Source organism: Paramormyrops kingsleyae, chromosome 19 (genome assembly GCF_048594095.1).
Source record: "Paramormyrops kingsleyae isolate MSU_618 chromosome 19, PKINGS_0.4, whole genome shotgun sequence".
In the NCBI taxonomy this organism is placed as follows: Eukaryota; Metazoa; Chordata; class Actinopteri; order Osteoglossiformes; family Mormyridae; genus Paramormyrops; species Paramormyrops kingsleyae.
The window spans coordinates 28,958,552-28,978,735 of record NC_132815.1 but is presented as its reverse complement, the minus strand read 5'-3'; the positions used below and the strand labels follow the sequence as shown (position 1 = coordinate 28,978,735).

Genomic DNA, 20,184 nt, shown 5'->3' with positions numbered 1-20,184 from the left:
TTTGTTTTTTTCCCCACCACAGTTCCACCACGTTAGATTTTTATTTCACTGAGAAATATATAGCAAGTATATAGTCAGTTGCCTGTGTATTTTCAGGTACACCGGCTCATAAACACAAACAGCCTGTTCATCCAAACAGCCAATCCTGTGGCTGCTGATGAATACATACAGGACCCTGACAGCATGGAGAGCCTAAATAACTGTTTGGCCAGTGGTTCCCACATCTCAGAAACTGCCAGCTTTCTGGGATTTTCACACACTACATGTTCACAGAGAATGGTGCAATGAAAAACACCCATTCAGTGGAACACCTTCTTACTGAAAGAGGTCAGAGGTGAATGGCCAGAATCCTTAAAGGCCACAGGAAGGCCTCAAGAGCAAAATAACAGCACAGTACAATTATGGTGTGCAGAAAGGTTTCTCTGAATACACAATGCATCTATCCTTGAAGAGGTTTTGGAGGCAAACATGGATCTTATGCTGTACTGCCCCAGTATGTTTAATAAAAGGGCCACACACACACACACATATGCATATATATCTATACATACCCATACAAATGGGCGAAGTGGTGGCTCTGAGGCTGGGGATCTGTGTTGGAAATCGTAAGGTTAGCAGAATGCCTGGAGTGTTTATTCTCCGTGTCCCCTTGAACAAGGCCTTTAAGCTGCAATTCCTTTGTTCTGGGTATGACATTAATCTACATCCAGCCCTGCAAACAGGTCCTCCAAGTTTCAGGGGAAAATTTGGGAGTTGGTGGCAGGATTGGCACTCCAGCCAGCAGGAAACAATTTGCACTATTCCATTTCATTCAGACTAGTGTGGTGCTGAGGAATCACATACCACTCAGCTGTGCTTGGGTTCTCATCCCTGTGGTGGGTGTGGCAACATGCTGTATCAGTGCAGGCTCCTTACCTACTCCTCACACATACAAATATATATAAACTATTATTTAAATTAGATAAGGTGTTATATATAATACTGGATATGCTTGTCCTTCTATTACAAATCTTTTGTGCATGGAAATGATTTACACTGCAGAGCAGATGCATGGAAAAGGTCACGCTTTTCCTGTTGCAGGAAATCTTGGAGGAGGTTGTACGTGAATTGCACAAGGTGAAGGATGAAATAATCAATGGTGAGTTTATGGTATTGGTGTGTTGTGATTAGTCAGATGTGGAGTATAATTTTATTTGGCCTATTATGAATGTGACTGTGTATCATCTTTCTTTGTGATTCGCTTTGTTCTCTATTATGTATGACACATTTCCTTGTATGAGTCACAGTCACTCATTTGTCTGCATGATGCCTGTATCACAGTTAGTGTGTTGGCTATTTTGAGGCACTTTTCTCTGTAATGCTGTGTGTGTGACCTCCTTGCGTTCTACTTCTTGAGTATTACTTGACAAACTGTGTTCTGTGTACAGCAATTCCTTGCATTCTTCCACATAGTATGAGTTAGATCGGCCGTGTACTGCTTATTCTGGGTTGCATTATTTTATTCTAGATGTTCTGTGTGATCACTTTCCTGTGTGGTAGTTACTGTAAATGCAGTGTGTTTTTGTGCTGGGTTCTCCATATCTCACTCTGTATTACTTACTGTGTGTCGCACTACTGTGTGAAGCCATGGCCTGTGGTGTAGCTCCTGTCTATAACCTTCCTGCTTACTTTTTGTGTATAACAGGTTTGGGGAGATCAAATGCGTATACCATACACAATACGTACAAACTGCCACAAGACACTACAGTAACACAGTAAGAAACAGTGCACACTACACTATATCACTATTACTTTACGAATATAAGAATATATACAGAAGTTGTAGAGATACAGTACAAAAAGCAAACAATAAACACACAAAAGTGCTCAAAACCAGAGTAAAGTACAAGTGATGGTAATTTTAAGTTTTATTTTTCAAAATTAAATTGCAGCTATGGATAATGAATCTGGATAGCAGCAGAATGCCGATCTTAAGTAATTGGCCTTTCTATGATAAAAAAAAAAGCTAAATAAATGTCTCTAACACAAGGACCCAAGTTTCTCCTTATGTTCATGAACTATTGAATCACATTACCAAGCCTGTTGTTCTTTCTGTCTTTTCTTGCAGCCATTAGACAAGAACTTAGTAGAATTAGCACAACGTAATATCTGTGGATGACGTAAGACAGCAGGAGGTGCCGCAGTGCTGAGGAGGAGAGGGCCACCCGATGGACACGACTGGCTGAGCGGCACTGAGCTGTCCACGTCATATCGTCATGTTGCTAAATTACTGGAATGACCAAAATTTTGGTGGAACTAGTGAGTACCCCGTGTTTGCTGGATGAAGGTATGGAAAAGAGCAGGAGCATCCGGGAGGCGCTGAGGCAGGAGGAGATGTGGGAGGAGCCTGTTTCTCTGTGTTTTTAATTGTTTTCCCTCTGTACACTTCTGGACACCCATTTTATCTCACTGCTTTCAGTCTGAAAATGTTGATAAATTTTTTATGGATTTTTTTCCCCCTGTAGGCTCCTTATTATTTTGTTGTATTCAGATCTCACACAGTCTGATGTCACCCTATTATTTTATTCCTTTGGAGGAAAATACTGTTAGAAGCACACAGTCTGAACTCCGGTTATGACCTCAGCATACTTATTTTAGTATGTTTTTGTATTCTTTTGCTAAAAAATGTATTACATCACTGAAGTAACAAAAAAAAAATGAACCTGAATTACTGAAAATATAAACTGTCACTCTGAGCACTGAAACTCTACACACCAGTCATGAATTTACTGGAGTACTTGTGGTCATGTTAATAAAACGTTTACTGGTTGCAGAAATATGAAACATTGCTCCACTCTATATTCTTGTTTGACCATGTTTATAAAGTTTGAGATTCACATTTACACATTAATAAAATTAAGATTAACGTTGATCACATTAAGATTGAACTTTAGCGCATTAGCAGAAATATAATTTTATCCTATTAAATTATAGTAATTTTTTAGAGCCCAGAACCAGCAATCCATGAGACTACACAAAGCTGACTCTTCATTCAGATGTGGGTAGTGCACCAGTGATGCATAGTTTGGGGTGTAGCTTGAATGATATGGCATTTCTGACCACACCTACAGTGCTAGGTTACACAAAGGCAAGCTAAACGAGATTTAGTTACACGCCAGGTAACGTAAGCTTGAACTGCTTTGTGCCAACCCTGGAACGCTGCATGTAGCGATCACATAGATGTATTGCAAAACTTTGTTTTTGCTAGGGGGTGGCATGGTATTGCAGTGGTTAGCACTGTTGCCTCACACCTCTGGGACCTGGGTTTGAGTCTCTGCTAGTGTTCCGTGTGTGTGGAGCTTGCATGTTCTCTCCCTATCATCATGGGGTTTCCTCCAACTACTCCAGTTAGTCCCCACAGTCCAAAAACATGCTGAGGTTAAACTGGAGTTGCCAAGTTTTCCATAGGTGTGAATGATATGTGTGGGTGCCCTGCAATATGTTGGCACCCCATCCAGGGTTGTTCCCTGCCTTGCAGCTGTGGACTCCAGGGCACCACAACCAGGAATAGGACAAATGGTAACAGAAGATGGATTGATGGGTTTTTACTAAGTTTACTAGGTTTCAACTAGGCTCTGCGGCATCTTCTTTATGTTCCATTCATGGCAGAGAATGAATAAGTTAAACAGTCTGAAAGGTGGATGGTATCAAACATGTAGTCCCAGGGCAGGGAATTAAGCTGTAATCTTAGGAGGGTTACAGCTTGGACACGTATCCCTGTGAGAAGACTTCTGTGGATCTCTGCAGTCCATTTGGTCAATCAGTATGTTTACATGCACAGCTAAGTTGAGCTACAGATATACCTCGACTACGCCGTTTAATCAGACTACTGTCCTTGTCCCAGTATACATGCACGGGAGGGGAATCGATTTATTGACCGAAGTATGTCAGACTCCACTACAATAGGTGGCTATATGGCTCTTTTCAGCTTGTTAGTATTGGGCTTTTTCCGGCTGACCTATTATGTCACAGACATAAAAAATAACAACATTTAAAATAATGGGTGTGTGGACAAATTAAGTGACACAAGGTTTAATTGCAATCTGGTTGGAAGAACAGATGCAATAAGATCATAATAGCATAAAAATAAATAAAGTATTTTGTATAATATACTATTATACTATACAGCATAATATTGGAAATTTTTCAAATATTGCTGGCATTTTGTTATAATAAATATTTGGGTATTTATGAAACAAAAAAGGAGTTCAACATACATTTCTCGCAAACCCGTCTAGGAGTGATTTAAACAGCAAGGATGAAAATGATTATGATTGTCTCGGAGAACGCATGCAGCACTCATGCAAAAGCAGAGGAGCAAACTTTAAACTGATTTTTAAAAATATACTAGATAATGTTGAAAAGGAATAATCACTAAAATTGTAATTCTTGCTAGGTTTTTTTTCTTATGACAGAGTAGAAAAGTTTTAGCGAGACTTAAACTCCCTGTGTTATAATATCCATACCAAACCAAAGGGAAGAAAAAGCCTGATATTAATCTAGCTGACTAGCGATGTAAGAATTAGATGTGAATAACACGTAATGCAATGCTGGTATTAATATCACACGTTGTCCAGTCCTACTACAGACATTTTTAGAATTTAGTACAAAATACCCTGCCTGATGTCATTCGGCACGGGTACCATTTTTTACACCAGTGGAAAACAAACACCTATATAATTACCATACATTTTATACCTTCTTGAAGGACCCAACATACAGTAGCTGGTGCGGTGGGAAATTGCCCTTTAGTTGAGTGGTGAATTGGACAGCTTTACAGCACTGTACATTTCATATATGTTGTATGTCCTCTGCAGTCTCTGTACCGGCTTCTACTATTACAAAGCCCAGAGGGGGGAGACTGTGGATCATGCGCAGAGTAGCTAGGCCAGTTTGAGTCCGATTGAACGTATATATGCAGGATTAAATCGATTCCCAATAAGATTATCTGGGGTGTCTTAGTTCGATTTAGTACGATTTCAGCTAGACTAATATGTTTAAATGTACTTTAAAAGTCCAGTTTTAGTTGGACTAACACAATAATAATATTTTCTTAGTGTGCCTGTAAATCTACTGAGTGTTTTTTAATAACCACTACATTTTTTACATGATTGGGGCTTTAAACATGATAAAGTGGAAAAGGATAATTTCAGCAAACACACTATGTACAAATATTAATGATTTACTTTTGTATTTTCCACAAAATGCATTCAGAAAGCCAGAAAATTACAGGCATCCTTCCCATATCTACAAATGTCAGGAAAAGTTTGCATGTTCTTTCCAACAATACAAACAACAATACAAAGTTATCATTCCCGATAACAACAATTAACAGTTCTGAAAAAAATCACATAATTAAAGACATGTACACAATGCTAGTCAAGTTAGCCAGAACAAGGTATGGCTACATTTCAATAAACTCATAAATATGAAGAGATTCTTTCTTCTCATGAAAAAAAACCCAGGGAATCCAGTGGTTTTGGTGGTGTTATTTGTGGAGATATGCATCTAACCATAAGCCTCCAGACTTCCTAAGGGAGCTAAAAAAATAAAAGAAAGCAAAAGTGGGTATTAACAGAGATAAATGACACTGTCATCATCAATGTCCCATGTGGGTCACTGCCAGTGAGAGTGTGACTTTGTTAATATAAACCCCAATGGTGAGCTGTGTCCATATAAGTACATTACATTTATTTTTTTTAGCAGACGCTTTTGTCAAAGTGATGTACAGGTGAGGCAAACAGTACATCAACTGGGCATAAATGCAGAGAGGCTGAGCTTCCAATGAATGTCCAGTATTGTTTTAACATCGCAAGAACTTAATAAGACAACTAGTCAAATCAAAAAACAAAGTTCAACGCTAATAGCATTCAGAGAATATAGGGTGCGGTAGGTTAGTTGAGGTCCTCTTACCCAACAATGTCAGCGAAAGCGCACCAGAGCGATTTGACCTGGTAGGGAATGCCGTGTTTCTCGCACAGCGCCCTCACCATGGGAGCCGCACGCTGGTAGTTGTGCCGGGGCATTGTAGGAAACAGGCTGCAGCAAAACAGGTATGGGGACCACGTCAGGTCTGGCAAACTGTGGCCAGGCTGAAGTGTCGAAGGTATCAAAGTGGTCGTTTGCTGAAATGCCGTGTGCTGCACTTACTGATGCTCAATCTGGAAGTTGAGATGTCCACTAAACCAGTCATTGAAGGGAGACTGCTCAACGTTACATGTCGCACTCAGCTTAAAAGGAAGAAAAAAGCAAAGATAATGTACATACGCAGTCACGTTCTACAAACCTTCAATCTTACCATATCTTTCATTATATAAAGGTCATATTAATCTTAGGATTCTTTAAGTTTTTATTAGTCTGGTTTTTGGTGTCAGTGTCAATATTCAAATAGTTGTTTTGTGGTAAAAATACAGTGATTTTGTGGGTAAATCAAAGACAAAGAAAGGGTTAGGCTGCTGGGATTAAAGTGTACCTGCATGGTCAGCCAATCTTGGTGTGCCTCATGGTCGATGTTCATGGGGATGTGGTTCATCTGTGTCACCCATACAAACCAGTGGCTTTCAAGAAACCTGGGCCAGGAGAGCACGCCATTTGCAGTGCATTTCTCGAATGACACACAGACCTTTGTCTGAATAACCACCTTCTGCCACGTATCTTGTGCTTTCCTTGTGGCGTATCTAACATTCAAGATTCAACTTCCAAAGCCAATGCAATACAAATATGAAGTAAATAATATCCTCCTGAGATCCAGCAATGTTTTGTCCACTGTAGAGGATATTAGGTTTTTGCTCATATCTCTCATACTATACATGCCACTGTATTCAATTTGGTAACTCCAATTATCCTCAGCATGTTTTTGGTTTGTGGGGGGAAAGTACCTAGAGGAAACCCCGCAACCCCACGTGGGAGAACATGCAAGTGTAACAGGTATAACTTCATAAATTAACTAGTTGGGGGAAGACATCACAATCCCCCGAAAACAAAAACCCACAACATAAATAATACCCCGGCTTCTAACAGGAACCACAAACCTTTCCCGTGGCGCCTGGAGTCCACGCCGCCGCCACCGAACGCGGACCTGCGTCGCTAACTTCCCAATCCGGCGCACCCCGCCAGTACTCGTCTTATGTCCCAACAATGCGATAATCTCCCCGAGATACGCGCCTTCGCATATGGCAGCTGCAGCGTGGATTCCAAGCACCACCAAGCATATGGAGGCCTCACTGCTCACTCCTTCACTGGTATTTTATAGCGTCCATACTTCCACCTCACAGGTGTTTTCTATTAACCCTTACTTGTCACCATAAAAATCCCTGCTTACACAAGCTCCACACACAGAGCCATGGCAGAAAGTTGAACCCAGGTCCCAGTGGTGTGAGGCAACGGTACCAACCACTATACCCCCATGCCACCTAAAATTTTAATCAATAATTATAATTAAAAAAAAAAAAAACTTTTTTCCCTAGATCTCAGGAGGATATATAAAATATATAAACAATATACATGAGTAAACTATCAATAAAAGTGAACACATACTGAGATAGTCAAATATAAAACAGATAAATTATAAACAGACTATGTGCAAATAGCATAATATGAAGTGCTGGAGTGACAAGCAAACATTATCATAGGTTATACCCCAGATTTGGTAAATACTATTTTGTTATTGGTCCAAACATGTGACATGGGTGCTGAGGTGTGCGGTTATATGAAAATAATCAACTCCAAAATGGTTAGCGACATTACACCAAGTTGTTGTTGGTTATTTTTGTATTAACCCACACCTTGTTATGGTTTATCCCTTACTTATCGGACATACTGGCATATTGCACATTGAATAGATTTCTGTGAAACTGCAATGGTCTATTATGGTACTGTTTATGCAGGATGTATCCAACAGAATGATGTGGCGGGTTGTAGCCAGTCATGCTTCTCTAAGTGAGGAGATGAGGAATGAGGGTAATAACTGCTGTTTGTAAGTGTGTAGTTTGTGGACAAAGCACAGCGTTTGGCTGGAGCTCATCCCTTAAGTCTCACCTTATGCAAGTGAGCAGCAACACCGAGCCCCAGACTCCGTAAAAAGGCACATAGCAGTAGAAGAATCTCATGTAGAAGCTTGTCCACCAAGCCAAATCCTAGAGTGGGGAAGAAGAACACTGATGAAGACCAGGAAATATCCCTCTGTTCATTAATACAGAACATTGTGCCATCAGCTGCACCATCAAGTCAGCCTACAGCCATCAAGTCAACCTACCACCCAGAGACGTTGAGACAGCATTGTTCGCACGATTTGCAGATTGAAAATGACAGGAATGATAAGCGGAGGTCCAACTGAGAAAGAGAATGAGATGCAGGCATTGCATTAGATCTTAATAATGCTTAATTGTTTCTATGCTCATAAACACTGTTCCATTTCAACCAAGGAAGTTATCATTATCATTATCATCATCATCATCATCATCATCATCATCATCATCATCATTATTATTATTATTATTATTATTATTATTATTATATTTTCACTTCACGGCTCTTAAGCTGGTCTGTACAAAGTAACCGGGTCTCAACTAGTCAGGACTACCCTACACACCCTGTGGCAGTAAACAGAAGTACAAGCAAATTGCATGTCAGTGTAAGGAGAGTAAGAGGAACTCACTGAGGAAGAAATACTGATGCTGATGATTATAAGGTAAATACTTGATCTTCTTTATTCCATACTGAAAAGCAGAAAAGCAATGTATCAGCCTACCCAGAAGCTGTATATCCTACAGTCTGTGAACCCGTTTTGGTACAGTACTCTCTTCACATCTATCTACACCTATACATCAGTATGTCAGAAGTGGACCGTCGGGATTACTCATTACAGCCCAGTCATTTATGAAGGGTGTTTTTTGACAATATTCAATAAATGAATACGTCACTTAAATTATTTTTTAAATTATAATTGAATATAATTATAATTTAAACTGTCATTTAAATTATTACTTTAATCATTGTTTAAATTGTTATTTAACTGATTGTTCAAATGACCATTTAAATGATACCAGCAACCATACAAATTATCTGTCAAAGTCACTTGTAAAACTCAGTGGGCAGATTCTAATAAAAAAAATTTACATCTGTTTGGTTCCATTGCAAATTAATTCACAACAGACTGGTGTCACCTAATCGACTGATTTCTCATTTATAACCGCGTTATGTCTGTTCCGTCATATTTCTGGTCATATGACAGACACTTCCCAACAGTTTGGTAACAATGGTAACTGGGGTTAGAACCTGATTTAGGAAGAAGCCATTACAGACGAGCAGTTCCTAAGTTATTGTTCCTGTCTTGACATCACACAAGGAAACATGTATTATACAAGCCTCCTAACTTTAGGATAACTACATAGCCCCACTCATGATGTAATGATACAAGTTATGCATATAATGGCCACATTTTACCTCAGTAGTCCCCCCCGAATCCACAGGTGAGTGTGTGGCAGCGTGTGGCTCAGTGGGCTAAGCCTTTCTGCCTGTGATTGGAATTCTGCCAGTTCTAGCCTGGCTTTGGCAGAAAAGCCACATCTGTAGGCCTTTGAGCACGGTCCTTAACCCAAGCTCAATGGGCACTGCTGCCCTTCGATGCCAAGCTTGCTCTCACCTATGTGTGTGTCAAGGTAAGCAAAAAGAGAATTTCCTCACCAGGATCAATGAAGTGTTATTATTCTTATTGTGTTTGAAGATCTACCATGGATAGCCAAAACAATCCACAGACCCCATAAATAGCATGATTTTCATGTATATGCATATAGCAAAGTGTAAATAGTATGTTACGCACTGTAAGACATTACCAACATTAAATACAGTAATAATACATTGCGCACAATTATCAAGAGATGATGGAGCAATGAAAAAATGATAGAACAGACAAAAAGCGGTTATAAATGAGAATTCAACCGAATAGGCAAGATTGATCTGTTGTGACTTAGTTATCAATGCAACCAATCAGAAGTTATGTTTTGTTTAGAGCCTGCCCTGAGTTTGATGGGTGACTCTGACACATAATTTTAATGGTTGCTGGTATCAATTAATTTGTATTTTAAATAATCACGATATACAATGCATTGCTGCATTGCTCATTTTTTGTTAATCCTCGTTTGTTAAGATCTCGTGTTAATTTTGGTTAAGGAGATTTAGCCATGCAGGCAAAACGCCTATTTTTGTATCTCATACACCCCTGGCCACATCACAAAGACAATCAGCAGAACAAGGCGCATCTCTTCATGAATATGTCAGGGCCAGTACCTCCACAGGCTGGGTGTTTCCCACTACAAAGACATGCTGTGTGTTGACGTCAGGGTCCTTGCCAAAGATGTTGGGCTTGGCATGATGCTGGAAGTGCAGATGATTCCACCAGCAGGCAGAAGCACCCTGAGGGCAGACAGACAAGCCCAGGGAGATTCCCACCATGCACATCTCCATTCCTCACATCTCCTTTAGCACTTGATTCTTGGTCAGTCTCTCGTTTTAATTTTTCTGAATCCTCACCCTGTGTGCTGCTTTTTAGCAATACATCACAGTACTCAAGTAATCTTTTTTCTTTTTACATGCTGTTTGTCTTGCATGTTAAACACTACCTAGGTACAGAGTTTCACTGTGGGCACACTTCATACCTATACAGGCAGTTTTTTTCCCTACTAGATCACAGTTACTCTTTAGGGACCTTAAATAAAAAAGCCATGATATATCACACATCTCTGACATTCCTGTTTATGCCCCCATCCATATGCTGTCTGACTGATGAGAGTCATAAATTATTCACCTTGGAATTGTTCACTAGGAAGGTACCTGTCTTTGCTAAGTATACTATCAATCAGTCACAATATCTGCATTATATTAGTATGTCATCATTACAGTTATTCTTATAGAGATCCAATTTTAACTATTTTTGTTGTCATTGTTGTTGTTATTATTTTGTGTCTCGGATTGGCTGAGATGTTCACCAAACCAGTGTCTCTCAAACCAGTCCTCGAGTTGACACAGTCCACGTTTTTCCTCCCTCCCAAATCTGAGCATTCTTGTACTAATGCTTGATTGTTTGGCTCAGGTGTTCTGGGAGCTGAGAGGGAGCAAAAATGTAGAATGTTTGGGAGTCTTTGACTCGTGTTATACTCACGTTACTGCATCTTGGTGTCAAAGAGTGGCATTTCTTACATTAGGGAGGCTCAATTCACATATGAACACAATGCAGATAATAATGGTGTCCATTACCACAGGTCAACAGATGAGCTTAACTCTCACAACTTTAGCCACAACCCTCATATAGACACCCTACAGTCTGCAGTCCACTTATAGACTCCCACACAGTGTGGCAGGATATGGAACATGATAGTTTAAATTTTAGTAAGCAAACTATGTTTACATTTGAACAAAGTGAACATCCCCTCCATTTGCAAACCTTTATGTGTCCAACAACAAATTTGTGTAGCAGGTGATTCCAATACGATGTTTTGAACACGGATAGGTGGCCAAAATCATGTTGAAGCCATCCAGCCTGGGCCTGCGAGAGAACCACATATTAATATGTTTCAGTTTGGCAGAGTACAACCTATCAGGATTCGAGGGTTTTATTCGTCAAATGCAAGGTTTACAGTCAGACCATAACCTAGAGTGAAATGCAAGGTGGTCAACCCTGCAATAATGAAGAGTGGAAGCAAAAAAGACATTAAGAGTATCATTAGAATAAATAGTCATAAATGAGGAAAGTTACACTGTAAAAAGTACATAGACCAGGGATGTGCAACATAGATCAAATAAAGTGTAAGCTGCATAAACAAGGAGAGGATAAATTAAAAGTGTCAATTTAATATTAAGCAGTCAATGGCTTGAGGGTAGAAACTCCTTCTGAGCCTCGCAACTCTCACTGAGAGACAGCAGAAGTGCTTTCCAGACCTCAGCCTGATAACGAGGTAGCTGTTTGTGTGGGTAGGTTGTGTCTCTGCTGATTTTGGCAGCTCAGCTCCTGCATCGTCTGAGGTAAATGTCTTGCAGGGACAGCATATCAGCCAAGGGTACTTCTTTCACTCCACTCATTTTTGATACTTTCCACTCTTTTGTTCACTCTCTTGCTTTGGATATATGACCATTTCCTGTCATGTGACACATGAGCGCTAAGGTATAGTGATTATACCTGAGATGTACTAAGAACCACTGCACACATCAAGCTTGGGATCCACCCCGTGCCCCATGTCCACAGCACTAACAGGGACAACATTTCTAAGAGCAGAATATGCCCCAAGTGGAGGCAGAAGAAAGTGGCATCGGCTCGGAACAGGCCCTTTTTCTCCACTTGCTCTCGGAGGGCTCGGAAGTCTTGGACCACCATTGCCTGTGATAGAAGGAGAAGAGAAAGTCACATGACACAGGAGAATACCAATGCAGAGGAAAAAGTTAGAGTAAGCAATTATGAAATGAGAACAACTGGATTTACAGAGGCAATATTAAACCATGTAGCAGCTGTGTAAACATACTAGAATCCTGCCTTTGAATGTATCAGTCTTGCTCTCCCTAAGTCATGTGACTCAGGTTCGGATTCACATTGCATTATCTTCATAAACTCCACTGAACAATAACCTGGTACAGTAAGCGCCACGGTAACAACATTTGGCAACTCGCACAAGCTTGGAAGGTGAATGTCGGCACTCACATTCTTCTGGTGGTCCTGACTTGGCTCCAAGGGTGCCAGCTCTCCAATCAGCAGTGGCTTCAGAAACTTGCGCACAAAACCTGGATCTGGGTGGAATGCAACAAATGCATCCTAAAATGCAGCCACAGAGAGATGATGTGTTATCATTTACCATTTTCCAAGATTACACGACACGTTCATGTTACAAGGGTCTCACAGTGCAAAATGTTTCCTGGCTGTTACTTTTATTTTCTTTAAAAAGCTCCCTGAGCAGCATTTCTTTTTTATAATTCCCAATAATATATTGTATAACAATTTAAAAAATGTTCTTTAGCAAGCAAACATAGCCTACTCTCAATCATAATATGAGTGACATATCACAACAAAGAGTAATTTAAAATAACTGTATTTTACACATGAAAAAATTTTACAAAATAGAATGTAAAATATTAAGCAAATGGTTTTAATATACCTGTCATCTGTTGCACATAAATAAGAAAAACTAAGCAGGTCGTATTTTTTATAGACTTACAACATGCAGGGTAAGCTTCAAACGGTTTTTCTTACAGTATAACAAACCACTGCACTACACGATCTACAAAGAGCCAGGTTCTAAACAGTGCCTGGTTATTGCAACGTGCCAGTCCAACCATACACGAAGTTGGGATGCGGACTGCGATTTCGTACCGTGGCGTCCTCCCCAGCGTAGTGGGTTATAACCCGATATCCTCCCGGGTGCCTCTTAATCCACTCGGTTACATTATACACTTTTCTTTCAATGACGATCCACTGATCGTTTCTGCTGCGGTGTCTCTGCACCTCCTCCCACGTATAAACACTGCTGTCTCGGCTGCCACTGGGGGCGGCTTCAGGGTGCCGTCGTCCGCCGCCCATTTTCGCTGCTCCTGATCCGCTTGCTCGTCTCCACCTAGGCGCTGCTGCTCCCCTTAACTGCAGGGCAAAGGCACACTGATATACAGACGCCTGAAAAGGAAACGCAGAAATAATAGGCCCACAATATAGTACTATTGAAAAGAACGACATCAAAATACAGTACATGACGTGGGCATACATATGTTCTTATAAGAATAAGTGTACCATCTATTATGATTCAAAGACTGCTGTACAAGCACAACGAAATTTACTGAAAAATTGCACACGTGAATTTACATTTGTTCATCATTCGCCACACTAAAATAATAACAATAATAATAATATAGATAAATAGATAGATAGATTTAAAAACAAAATACGATCCATTCAGATTAAATAATTTCCATATAGTCTTCAGATTCATTGTAACAGATTAATTTACCGAACTACAAGTTATTTAACCCCATTTCTTATTTACGCCAACATTCTCCTCGGAGAAGGAAAGATTGATCGTATCACCGGGTAAGAATAGCCTATTAAGAAGTGATAGTTATTTCTTTAAGCCGAACGGTCATGTTCTCTTTATGTATTATTTTGTTATTGCAGCTGCTTTTATAAGCACTAAATTATTAACGATATTGCATCCATACTTTGTTACTCTAGGTATTATGTACATCACAGACAGGAGATCCGCCTCTATATGCAGATGCATGGTACAGCTACGGTGCACTCACCTGTTCCTTGTGGGTTTCCCTCACTGCCACATCCCTGCGCCGTATAAGTGTGCTCCGTCTCTCCCGTAACAAAGTCCAGTTGATTCCGTGGCTCCTTACGCAACGCGCTCATTCACAGTCCGCTCGGTGCCCCGGCGATCATTCGAGGCCTTCCAGTCCAATCGGTGCCTTCTTCGGCGCTGCCTGCGAACTCGCAATTGGTCCGGATCGCTCTTCCGACAGTAAGCGAGAGAGAGGGAAGCCGCATTTTGCTCCCATGGGTCCTCCGTTGGTAATACAGGCCAGGGTGATCGGTGAGTGTTATGGACTCGCTGGTGCACTGCCAGTTTGCTGAACATGGGGATAGAGCAGATGCGTGAATATTGAAAACACTCTCGCCAATCTAAATCCCATAAATGTTAAGTAAAGATTCAGGTTAATAATAAAACCATCACAACCAGAAACTGATGTTCAGGGGATGCTTGTTTGGCATGCTTACATTGGGTTGCTCAAGTTTAATCATTGAAAGTATGTTTTATTCATATTACATATTTACAGTATATTACAGAGGCATCACAATTAAACAACAAACACCAATACTTACCCCGAAGGCAAAAAAGTGAAATAAGTTAGTAAATACTGTGGTCTACATAATTATTGAGAACTGTCAACTCAGTATCCGCTGGATGCACTTTCAGGAAGACCTACAATACAGCCTTTGTGTAACCTACTTTACCTGTTGCTTAACCCATTCTTCTTTTAGAAATAGTTATACAGTGAAGTTGTTCAAACGTCTTACAGATCATTTGTAACATCAGAACAGGAGCACTCAAGGACATTTACTTTGCCATGGATTAACACTTCAGCTTTGGTCTTACATCTGTATCAATGTTTTCTTCTTTCTGTGGTAGACTTTGTTAGTAGATTTCTTCTGGCACTTTGTCCATTTTATATGCAGTTGTAAAGCATTTACCAGTCCCTGCTGTTCTGTCAGGTGATGATACCAGAATAGCTTTGTCACAAGGATCGTTTATATCCAGTTCAATTTAATTTATTTTTATATAGCGCCTTTCACAACAGTATCGCCCAAAGGCTCTTTACAGTGTTTAGAGTTGTGATACATTACAACATCATTAAGAGAGAACAAAACAAAAACTGGGAAAAGAAAAGACAAAGATATGAAGGAAACAATCAGATCACAACAGATGAGAGGAACCTAAAACTCCCAAGTAGAGAGGTCAACTGGCTGCCCAACCCCCCTGGGCAGGCTAACATTATAGAAAAAAGAAAGAGTGGACTTGCTTGCCAAAAGCAAGGTGTAAACCATGAATAAGGGCAAAGCCAAAGTCCATCAATGAGTCAATTCTCCATGCCGGCCTGTGCAGGGTGCAGAATGAAGTCCGTACCCATGATGTTACAGCTCGTAGGTCACATACACAATGTCACCCCTCCACGGAACTGAACTAGGATTCCATCTCAGATTGTGTCCACCCTGGGCATCGTCCGAACATCTGGGAAGAATGGCAGAGAACATGGGTGGTCAGAACATTCATTGACACTTTAATGGACAAGCATAGTAGATAAATATGACATGCACAGCAGCACCAGCAGCCATAGTTACGGTGTGTTGGGTTGCCAGTAAGCTAAACTAAAGTAATAGATCTTCAGTCAAGATTTATAGACTGAGATCGATTCGGCATCCCAAGCATAAGCTGGCAAACCATTCCATAATATAGGGGCCCTGTAACAGAATGCTTTTTGCTAACTCTCATTTTATTTATGTGTGGAACGACAAAGAAACCTACGTTCTATCATCTGAGTGGATGATGTGGCTTGTAAACGAAGTAATTCTGTTAGGTAGGCAGGTACTAGACCTTTAAGTGCCCTACTGTATATGTAAGTAGGGGAACTTTGAAGTCAGTCCTGAACCTAAGCGGAGGTCAGTGCAGGGAACTAAGGGCAGGGGTTATGTGTTCAAACTTCCTGTTCTTGCTGACAATTTGAGTTGCTGCATTTTGAATACGCTACAAGGTGATTAATGTGCAGTGCATCCTCCCCGATAACAGAGCATTACAGTAGTTTAACCTACTGCATACAAAGGCAGCATCCCATAGTAGATCTACGGCAAACAGAACAAAATTTTAAAACGTAACTCTCGCCCAATCACAGCACTTCTTTGTACATGACCCTTTGTCTGCTTTGTTTTGTTTTGCTGATGACATCATACTGTATGCCATAGGTAGGGAGAGTTCTATTCAAAGAGATTCTGCTGCTTTTAAAGTGTCTCATTTTGGCAAGTATGGCTCTGACACCTGGATGACAGTGACTCAGTGGTTAGTGCCATTGCCTAACATCTCCCTGGTTGGTCCTCCCTCAGTCCACAGACATGAGGTTAGAGAACTGGTACCTCCAAACTGGCCACAGTGTGTACACCCTGGCTGGGTTAACCTGGGACATTTGCTCTGTTTCCTCATTTACTGGGATGGGCTGCAGATTCGGTGTTTGGGGTGAGGAGTTGAAAGATGGAGGGTTATGGCATTTATCCCTACTTTAAACAATATTTTAGATAAATGTCACATATGTATGAAATCATATTTAATAATAAATAAAACAACTGGGGAGGTAAATTTATAATTTGAGCTTTTAAATCAAATGGGAAAAACACAGAAATGAAATCTGGGAGTGGTGAGAATCATCAGGTAATATAATCTTCACTGAAAGTACTGTGATTAGTAGTGCCAAACCAGAATCTCTGCTTTGTGTGCCTGTAGCTACCTACGATTGTTATATTATAGTTTCACAAGATGCCAGCATTGATAATACAATGTTACCTTTCGATACTGTGGGTGCCAGGTATGCACAAACGCCTGGGCAGCCAGTTGTCATTGGGTAGTTTGGAGTATACAAATAATGAATATGTGAACAATACTTGTGTTTACTGAGAGGACAGTGTGTGTGTCATGAGGCAAACATTATGCAGGGATGGATTATACAGGAACAATATTTTAGGTACCTTTGAAATAAGATGAGATTTCTCATTGTGTGATTGGAGTTAAGAACATAAGAACTATACAAACGAGAGGAGGTCATTCGGCTCATCGAGCTCGCTTGGGGAGAACTTAAATAATACAGTAGCTCAGAGTTGTTAAAATCTTATCTAGCTCTGATTTAAAGGAACCCAAGGATTCAGCTTGCACTACGTTATCAAGAAGACTATTCCATACTCTGACTACACGCTGTGTAAAGAAGTGCTTCCTTAAATCCAGTTTGAAATTTTCTCCCGCTAATTTCCAACCTATGGCCACGAGTTCTTGTATTTGAACTAATGCTGAAGAACTATTTGGTTGAACAGCATCTAAACCTTTTTAGAATCTTATAGACCTGGATCATGTCCCCCCTCAGTCTCCTTTGCTTGAGGCTGAACAGATTTAGCTCAACTAACCTTTCCTCGTATGACATTCCTGTAAGACCAGGAGTCATTCTTGTGGCCCTATGCTGCACCTTTTCTAAGGCCGCAATGTCCTTTTTAAGATATGCTGACCAAACCTGCACACAATATTCTAGGTGAGGTCTCACCAAGGAATTGTATAATCTTAGCATTACCTCCCTTGACTTAAACTCCATACACCTGGAGATATACCCCAACATCCTATTAGCCTTTTTTGTTGCTTCCCCGCACTGGCGAGAATGAGACATGGAAGCATCAACATACACACCAAGGTCTTTCTCATAATCAGCTACTTTTATTTCAGTAGGTCCCATAAAATACCTGTACTTTATATTTCTGCTCCCTACATGGATTACCTTACATTTGTCTATGTTAAATTTCATCTGCCAGGTATCGGCCCAGTCACTAATTAAATCAAGATCCCACTGTAGCTGCTGAGCCGCAAGTTCAGTATCTGCTACACCCACCCGCCTTGGTGTCATCTGCAAATTTCATCAGTTTACTGTATATATTGGTATCTATATCATTTATGTAAATTAGGAACAATAGTGGTCCTAGAATTGCACCCTGCGGTACCCCACTATGAACGCAGGCCCACTGTGACATTGTGCCTCTTACAACTACTCGCTGCTTCCTATCTGTTAACCAGTTATCAATCCAGGTCGCTACAGTTCCTAAAATACCTGTCGCTTTGATTTTAAGTAAGAGAGTTGCAGAACTTCACAAGGATTTAAAATACATGAGACATTTTCCATCCATCCATTTTCTGTACCTGTTTGGCCCATTCAGGGATATCTGGAACCTATCTTGGAAGCTACAGGCGCACAACAGGGAATAATTCAGGATAGGCCACACGAGACATTATATGGTACATAAATAGAAATGTCAGGATATCAAATAAAATGCACCTATCATGTTGTGAGAAATTTGGTCGAAACAGCATTGGAATCCGCATCCTCTGAGTCACTGTCCACTTCAGTTGATGTGTTGGATGGGTACGATTCAGTCTGAAATTTCTCCATTGGTACATTTGTGTGTCTGTTGCAGACTTTAAAGTGTGTATTGCCAAAGAGAAACCAGTTGTGCTCACAGGCAGCTGATTTTGGAAGAATTTGACAAATTATTGCTGCAACCAGTAACCTGCAATAAGATAGGTCTGATGAGCAAAGTCTCTTCCATGGATGATGCTAAGTTACGACACCACAAAATAAACTTGACGTAAACATCATTAACATCAATTAGCTAGCAAAATTCCTAGCTAGCTGGTTGATGACCAACAACCAGATGTCTTTGGAAATTGGTTTTGATATCTTTAAATATTTAGTTTAGCACTGCATTCTTTTTTTGTGGATTATGTCATTTATTTGTGTACTGTGTATAAAATCAGTGTTAAATCAGTTTTTAATTGTTTGTGCTATTTTATTTATACTGTCTAGTCTGTTTGGCACTATTTGTGTATTTGTCTGAGCACATGTTCTTGCTGCTGTATGCATCAGAATTTTCCTCTGGGATAAATAAAGTAATATTAATCTTAACATTAATTTTAGTTTGTGTGTCCTAATTGTTAGGACCAAAAATAACCTATACTGGACACAGTCGAACAACATCTCACTTGACCGTTCATGCAAACTGTTGACCTTAATTGACTCTGTTGCTTATTTAGGTTGCATTTCCTGGGGTAGGTGTTGGCAGTTCCTCTTTTCATTGTATGTTTCATTGTATGTTTACCTTTTAAACTAAATAAATAAAGACGCACCTTTCAACTCTAACCCATTTAAATAAATCATTATATATTCAAAAATACTGAAAATCAGTATTATAGCCTTTTTTTTTTGCTTTTCCTTCATTAAAGATTTACATTTGCACATGAACATACTACTTTCAAAATCTAAACATTATCTGAATGAACCAAGATATATATAAAACAAGTTCACAAAGTCTATGTTGTTTGCTGAAGGCTCATGTCACTTCATACTATTATTACACTTTCCAGCACTTACTCTGTTGTTACTTATTCTTTAAGCAAAATGAAGCAGGATTTTATGGTCACCAATAACCAATTAAACAAAATATGCCTGCGACAGTCATACTTAATTTTATTTTAGTAAATATAAACACAATTGTAATCATAAACTATAAAAGAAAACATAAAATATAAAATATTATTATTGTTACTGTACTATTCAATCTTAGCTCTAGAAGAAAATTAGAAAAGGAAAAATAAAGCAATTTTTGAGATTAGCTACAGTATATACAACAGGGTGCTCTGCCTATAGGAGAGGTACCTGAATACCAGGTGCTTGAACTCCCAGCATGCAGTGCAAATGATCATGAACGCGAGCACTGAGATGAGTTTGCTTGCCCTCTTTCCCCATACTACCCTCTTCTGACAATGATGTACAGATTCCAATGATGTACAGTAGCAGAGGTGGACAGTAAACAGA

The 20,184-nt window shown here is 39.9% G+C and overlaps 3 protein-coding genes across 6 annotated transcripts in view; 2 read left to right on the top strand and 1 right to left on the bottom strand.

Annotated features, from left to right (window-relative positions):
* Nucleotides 1–2,823, top strand: part of LOC111833683 (ena/VASP-like protein) — a 64,499-nt gene extending 61,676 nt beyond the window's left edge. For both annotated transcript variants that reach the window (XM_072702506.1, XM_023792196.2), the window contains 2 exons: nucleotides 1,081–1,138; nucleotides 2,108–2,823. In XM_072702506.1, the coding sequence (XP_072558607.1) occupies nucleotides 1,081–1,138; nucleotides 2,108–2,145 (96 nt within the window). In that variant the 3' untranslated portion in view covers nucleotides 2,146–2,823. The remainder of the gene's footprint in view (nucleotides 1–1,080; nucleotides 1,139–2,107) is intronic.
* Nucleotides 2,824–5,205: 2,382 nt separating this feature from the next.
* On the bottom strand, nucleotides 5,206–14,971 carry LOC111833692 (acyl-CoA Delta-6 desaturase-like). Of its 3 annotated transcripts, XM_023792222.2 has the most exons (14): nucleotides 14,897–14,971; nucleotides 14,314–14,643; nucleotides 13,394–13,690; nucleotides 12,728–12,838; nucleotides 12,212–12,409; nucleotides 11,480–11,581; nucleotides 10,327–10,452; nucleotides 8,696–8,756; nucleotides 8,294–8,370; nucleotides 8,077–8,174; nucleotides 6,512–6,608; nucleotides 6,190–6,269; nucleotides 5,953–6,078; nucleotides 5,206–5,579 (listed from the first exon to the last, which is right to left on the bottom strand). In XM_023792222.2, the coding sequence occupies exons 3-14, from the start codon at nucleotides 13,598–13,600 to the stop codon at nucleotides 5,528–5,530; spliced, it is 1,335 nt and encodes a 444-aa protein (XP_023647990.1). In that variant the 5' UTR covers nucleotides 13,601–13,690; nucleotides 14,314–14,643; nucleotides 14,897–14,971; the 3' UTR covers nucleotides 5,206–5,527. The 3 variants fall into 3 exon arrangements, with proteins under 3 accessions (XP_023647990.1, XP_023647992.1, XP_023647993.1); XM_023792224.2 differs by lacking the exons at nucleotides 14,314–14,643; nucleotides 14,897–14,971 and adding an exon at nucleotides 14,230–14,274 and having other exon boundaries at nucleotides 13,394–13,657; XM_023792225.2 differs by lacking the exons at nucleotides 14,314–14,643; nucleotides 14,897–14,971 and adding an exon at nucleotides 14,022–14,115 and having other exon boundaries at nucleotides 13,394–13,657.
* Nucleotides 14,584–20,184, top strand: part of LOC111833691 (adhesion G-protein coupled receptor G5-like) — a 34,544-nt gene continuing 28,943 nt past the window's right edge. The window contains exon 1 of the mRNA XM_023792221.2: nucleotides 14,584–14,606. The gene's annotated coding sequence lies outside the window, so the exon portion shown is untranslated. The remainder of the gene's footprint in view (nucleotides 14,607–20,184) is intronic.